The sequence below is a fragment of the Protobothrops mucrosquamatus genome, unplaced genomic scaffold (assembly GCF_001527695.2).
Source record: "Protobothrops mucrosquamatus isolate PMUCROS unplaced genomic scaffold, P.Mucros_1.0 scaffold956, whole genome shotgun sequence".
Classification (NCBI taxonomy): domain Eukaryota; kingdom Metazoa; phylum Chordata; class Lepidosauria; order Squamata; family Viperidae; genus Protobothrops; species Protobothrops mucrosquamatus.
The window spans coordinates 13,025-19,577 of record NW_015387200.1 but is presented as its reverse complement, the minus strand read 5'-3'; the positions used below and the strand labels follow the sequence as shown (position 1 = coordinate 19,577).

At 41.6% G+C, this 6,553-nt stretch overlaps 1 protein-coding gene across 1 annotated transcript; it reads right to left on the bottom strand.

The window, feature by feature from the left end:
- Positions 1 to 4,337: 4,337 nt before the first annotated feature.
- LINGO2 (leucine rich repeat and Ig domain containing 2) lies at positions 4,338 to 6,158 on the bottom strand. The gene has a single exon (XM_015819586.1). The coding sequence runs from the start codon at positions 6,156 to 6,158 to the stop codon at positions 4,338 to 4,340; it is 1,821 nt and encodes a 606-aa protein (XP_015675072.1).
- Between the last annotated feature and the right edge of the window lie 395 nt (positions 6,159 to 6,553).

Here is a 6,553-nt window from a genome sequence, read left to right as displayed (position 1 = left end):
TCTCTCATATACATGAAAGTAGAATGGATTTACACAATTCATATCGTTCTTGAAAGCCATATCTGATCTGCTTTGGGGGTTAATGAAATTCCACAGTCTTTATAAAGACTAGACAGATATAGCTACTAGGGAGAAAAAGTAAGTAAGCTTCCAGAATCCTCTACTTTCTTTTCTGATGTTATTGATATTGGGATGAATACAGCCTATTAAAAAGCTCATCTGGCTTTGAAGGAATCCGGGATCGTGACTGTTCTGTTCCATCAATCATTTGTTTCTGAATGGGACTTCATTGAAAAGCTAAGCCCTGGTAGAGCAATACCGAAAGCAGTTGCAGATTTTTCTGGGAAAATAGGAGGGAAATGCTAATATTTGTATCTCAAGAGTTTTGAATTTAATTTTATTGCCAACTTCTTGTATATTTCCTTGTAGGCATATGCTGATATTGCCTTACGCTGCGGAGTTCAGAAATGCATGTTCCATTTCGGACCTCACAGAAGGAGCACAGCAATATAAAGTGTGAGATATATAATTATCCTCTTTTCTTTTTTCGTTTCTTTTTTTTTTTGCAATTCTGTAATGTCCAAGGTTGCGCAGAGATCGGTAAATGCTCATCCACCCAGCAACTTGAATTTCTGGCATTGCTATGAGACAGAATGTAGCAGGTGTCTCAGGCAGCCAAGGTTAGTTAGTTACTTTGGACACAGTAAGTGAGATGGTTCTCTGGTTTTTCTGCTGTATGTGCCAAAATAATTTGCTGTCTTTGGAAATACTCCTTGACTTTAGTGGAACTGTTTTAAGATGTCCTCATTCATTCTGCACTGCTGTAAATCTTTTAGATCAATCTTTCTCAAACTTGGCAACTTTAAGATGAATGGGCTTCAACTTCCAGAATTCCTCAGCCAACGTGCTGGCTGGGGAATTTTGGGAGTTGAAGTCCACACTTCTTAAAGCTGCCAAGTTCGGGGAAAAAAAAAAGTGTTTTGGATAGAGAAACAAGTGACTGTTTTATACTTTTTCTATCTCACTCTCAGCTGAGTGATCTGCTGTAGATTAACAATGAAATTGGGGCTAAACCTGCAATTCTAAGAGCTAGATGGTGAGCTGCAAGAGTGTTTAATGGCAGGATTTGAAGTATTTAGGTAATATACTTATAATCACCATGGTTACGTCCCGTGTGATTAGATGGCCATATCAAATGGGTCAATGGTATTATTACGTCCGCATTCAAGCTGTTCCTATGGCACACCATAATTTAAAACCCTGTCAACAAAAGGTATGCTATAACAGGACACCCTGGCTATCTCTGAAAATAATTATTAATCTTCTGGGAAAGATATGCCAGTACTTCTGCAAAGGTAAATGTATCAGATGTAACACTTATCATGACAGCAAAGATCTATTTACTGATCTGAAAATAGACATCAAGCATTGCTGAATTTGTCTTCCACTGATAAGGTAACCAATTGTCCAAATGCTGCTAAACTGGTATGAAAACAAACAGCACAACCTATAATTTGATTTTATTACATTCTAAATCCAATGGATTAAAAAAAACACTTATGAAATTGAGTGGAAATGCACTGCAATTGTTTCAGAATCTCAACTGTAGGCAATATATTATTTACATTCCTGGAAAGATCAGAGCTAACATTTGGATGCATATCTTTTATAGATGTGTTTTAAATCCTACTCATGGCTTTTAAAAATCCCATCTGCTCCTCGTGTGTTGTAGTTCACCACAGAAGCTTAATATTTTAAATATTAAATATTTTAACATTGGAATAAAGGCTGGAATAAATACTTGAAAGATATGAATGTATGAGAGTAGCCTTCTCTAACCAATGTGTCATAAACTTGTTGGGACCACAACTCCCAGAATCCCCAAATTATTATAGCAATTGTAGGAATTCAGGGAGTTGGGGTTCAACAAGCAACAGAACATGACACCTCCATTTTGTCATACCAGTATTAACCCATAGTGCTTCTTTATTATCTTGAGAGGGGAAACACATAAATAAAAATAATCAGCTAACACATAAATAAAAATAAACAGCTCAAGAAAGTTTCCCTTGTACATATTATTCCAATCCATTCCTGCCCATATGGACTTCCACATTGGGAGAAAAGGCAAGTAAAGGTAAATAGGCAATTGGCAACTGGCAACATGAACAATCAAAGAATGATGACTTTCTAACAATAATTAATACAAATTCAAGGAATTAAGCCTTTGCCTTTCTAAAGCTAGTTCACACAGTAAGTTTTTTTTTCTTTGCTTGTTTGCCCTTGAACTTTTGGCAGGGAAGAGAAAATATCACAAACCTGTACCACACGTGGCAGTTTCCCGAAGGAATGTTTAGTGGCACTGAGGACACGGCCCCTTCTGCATAGTCTAATTTCTCAACCACCAGCTTACCCTGAATGTTTCTTCTCTTCAGCAATGGCAACCATGTTCTTCATCAATATCAAACAGCAGAGATGATTGTTCCTTGGGAAAATTCTCTCTCTCTCTCTCTCTCTCTCTCTCTCCACACACACACACACACACACAATAGAACCCATTCTATATTCCCATTACACTCCACTGAATGGAGTTTATAACTGGGCGGGCAACTTTGTTCTTTTTGTCTTTGGGCTGCCTTCCATCAATTCTAATTAGTGTGTTCCCTGCAAGAAATTGTGGGAGATACCCCAATATCTTGAAGGCAAATGCTTCTCTACCTCTGCACTGATGCCAAAGGCATACATCACTTTCCTTAGCAGGTGCTTAGTCACACTGGCCATAGGATTCTCATATATGTGTTGCGAGGAATTAAGTAAAAAAGCAAAATGCTCTTAAAATTCATAAGGTTGTGTTTTACATAACCCAAAAGAGACTTGCTTCCCCACTCTCAATTCTTTGCTTTCTCACTATATTGAAAACAGAAATGGTACCTCTCTGGGTTTTCTTACTGGTTCATGTAGCCAAGGCATCTTTGCATGAAGAAGACACAGCAGGAGAACTCTGTTGCTCAGCCTCCACCACCAATAAATACAAAACTGACAGGGGCTCGCAGTTTGGCAATAATGTGGCCTGAAGGAAAACCAACACGGGTGAGTGGCATCGCCTCTTCTTGTACCAAATTTAATTTCTTGGCATCGGGGAGGATCTACTTCTATCCCCCAAATCTTTTGTACGTCTTTTTTTTTTTTTTTTAAAAAAAAAAATTGTTTCCCTATACGCAACACCGACAGCTTTTTTCTAAGCAAGTGGCAGAATGTGGTGCCCTAGTTTCATTTTCCTAGGACAGGTTCACATTTTCTAAATGATAGGCCAGAAATTGAAACAGATGTGGTGATGGTGGGAGATGGAGCTGTATTTGGCAGGGCAGGATAAAAATAAAAGAGACTGTCCTTCGTGTGTCATCCGCCCGATTTTATGTTTCCAAAAGCGGGCAAGGTTAGACCTCCACCTTTTTACAGTAAACTGTTCTAGTGTGATCCCACGTGTATGTTTTTAAAATCCATTTTGTATTAAAATTAAGCCTGTGCCTTTTCTTTCTATGAAAAGAACCAACATGGCATCCCGTAAATTCTGCCTGAGGAGTTCCTTCGCGTCTTGGATGTAAATGCAAATCTCAAGACACTATCGTCTCTAATTGTTTCAGAAGTCCAATTTTAAAATTTGACTAGAAATTTGGGAAGAGGGATATCACACTTGGGTCAGTCACTGTGGATGGAACAAAATCTCTCATCTGTATTGCTTTAAACTATGTATATGTATTACTGTAATACATACACACACACATACAGATATTACAGCAATACATTAATTTTTGCGGCCTTGAACCAACTAGAAAGTAAGGATGCAAGGATTTAGCAAATGAGCTATAGATACAAATTTTACTGCAGAGTAGATTGTAAACAAATGTCTCTCTTTCTCTTTCTCACATTTAAAACATGAAATCCTATACTGTAGTAGGAGGGTTTTTTTTGTTTGCTTCGTAGTGGTAAAAACATTTCCAACAAGTATCCATGAACTGACCGTTTGTTACTGAAATCCCCAGAATGCCATAAAATCTGCAATGCAAACAATTAGTGCTGTTTGCCAAACTCTGCAAAAAAAGAAAAAGAAAAAAAAAGGAAAAAGCCCTCTCACTCACTCACGCCGCCTCGAAACACGAGGCTCTGCTGTACAATCTCAGACAGTCTTTTTGATTTCCATCTACCGCTTGACACGGTGGCAGCCAAGTGGAGCCGCCTCCAGCCTGGCCTCCTTATTTTGCCAAGCGTGTTGAAAATTGGTTCGAATGCCACAGGAGAAGAAAAGGGGCAAAATTAATAACGCTAGAGCACAACCATCAAATCATTTTCATATTGAACCTGCGTGGTCCTGAAACCTCCCCTTCCACCACTGCGCCATTGTTTTTACGGGGGACGTACTCGAGGTCGATGCTGGTTTTATGCTTGCCTTTCCCACGGCTCCACACAAAAAGTAGTAAGAAACAAAATAAAACAACCCCAAGGAATGTGAAACAGCCCATGGCCGTCGACACCAGTATTGTCTTAAGGTCCAGAGCAAATGTATTCACATTGGTTCCATTGGAACTGGTGTCATTGGAATCTGTCATGTACATAGGAGTCCTGTTGGCGTAAAGAAAACGATCTGAGGCAAACCCCTTGACGGTGAGGGTGGCTGAGGAGGTGTCATTCCCAGCAGCGTTGCTGGCCACACAAACATAAACCCCACTATCTTGATCTTGGGCAAACCGGATCTCAAGTGTACCGTCTCCAAGCACTGTTGCTCTCCCGCTGGATTTTGCGGTGACCAGTCTCCGTCGCGGTGTCAACCAGGCGATGGTTGGCTGAGGATCTCCTTCTGCATGACACAAGAACTGCACTGTCTGCCCTTCTTCAACCACCAAGTACTGCAGCTTCTTTTCATAGATCCTGGGCTTCTTGCAAGTGAAGTAGAAAGAAAGGGCCGTGCTGTGGAAGTCTTTAAATGGCCTCTCTTTGACACTGTCTGGGCCGGCACACATTGGTTGCCGGCCACCAAACTGCAGCATGGGCTGCCTTTGTAAGATCCAAAGCAAGCGGCAGTCACAAGCCAGGGGATTGTTGCTTATGCAGAGAACTTCCAGGGATTTGACGGAATGGAACACATTCTCCTCCAGAGTTTCCAACAGGTTTTGGGACACGTTCAACACGCGGAGGAATCGAAGGCCTTGGAAAGCATGAGGTTCAATGGTGTGCAGCTGGGCCCCCGCTATGTGCAACTCTTGCAGGCGCAACACGTCTGCAAGCATGCCTGATTCGATTGTGCTTATGGGATTGTAGGAAAGATTCAGGTGGGTCAGGTAAACCAGATGCTTCAGAGCAGCATAAGGGATGGTGGACAAATTGGTATTGGTAATGGAGAGAGAAGTGAGGTTCAGGCCATAAAGACTGTTGGGAGGGATTGTGTCAAGCATAGGCCAATAATCTATTTCTAGGTTTTTCAGGTGGAACAATCTCTTAAAGGCATATGCAGGCAACAGGTTGATATTGAGATGTCTCAGGTGCAGGCTGATGAGGTTGTGAAGGTAGGAAAGGGCCTCTGTTGGTACAGCTGTTAGGTTGCATTTTTCCAGAGTGAGGTGCTCCAGACTAAGCAATCCATTAAAGGCCCTGTGGGAGATGTAAACCAGATCATTATCCCCAACCTCAAGGGATTTGAGGTTGTGCAGATCCTGGAACATGTAATCCAGCAGGATGACAATCTTGTTCTCACTAATATCCAGCTTTGTTAAGTTTGACAAGCCGGTGAAGACCCCTAAAGGGACCAGCTTCAGACGATTCCCTTTCAGTCGCAAAGAGCGCAAATTAAATAGGCTGTTAAAGGCCCCAGGCTCAACATTGGCCACGATGTTGTCGCTGAGATCTATCTCTTCAAGCAAAGGGAAAGCTGTGAACTCCTCCGGATTGACGCTTTTCAGCCTGTTCTTGCTAAGATCCAAGATTTTAGTCTCTATGGGGATGCCCTCCGGGATGGCAATCAGGCGCCTCCGATGACAACTGACAGACTTATTCTGTGCTGAGCATTCACAGCGAGCTGGGCAACCTAGGGTGGATCCTATGAAAAGTAGCAGCACAGCCAGACTTAGAAATGGCTGCCAGCAAGATATGGCTGTGTGAAGCATGACTCCACTAATGTTGTCTAATCCTCCGTCACAGGCCTGCCAAGGAGAGAAGGAAGAGAGACAAAGAGAGGGAGAGGGGGAGAGAGAGAAATAGCTATTAGTTAAGAAAACTGGAAGAAGGTCATGTTCATTTTCAGTGAAAGCTATTTGCAACTAAAGTAAACCTGACCTCTGGTCCAATATTGAGAGATGCATTGAAATCAAAGACAGAAAACCTGTGGGTCTTCTGATGTTGTGGAACTACATGTCTCTGGAGCTGTTCTAGTGTAGTTAAGCAGCATCAGAAGAGTTGCAGATTCCCCAGTGCTGACCCCAGTATGGCTTTTCTGCCAATTCTGCCTCTTCAACCGAACATTATAATGCTTAAAACCCAAGCGCTCTTTTGGTAAAAGAGA

Excerpts from the sequence above, each read along its gene's own strand:
- LINGO2 (XM_015819586.1), bottom strand. The coding sequence starts at position 6,158 with ATGCTTCACACAGCCATATCTTGCTGGCAGCCATTTCTAAGTCTGGCT.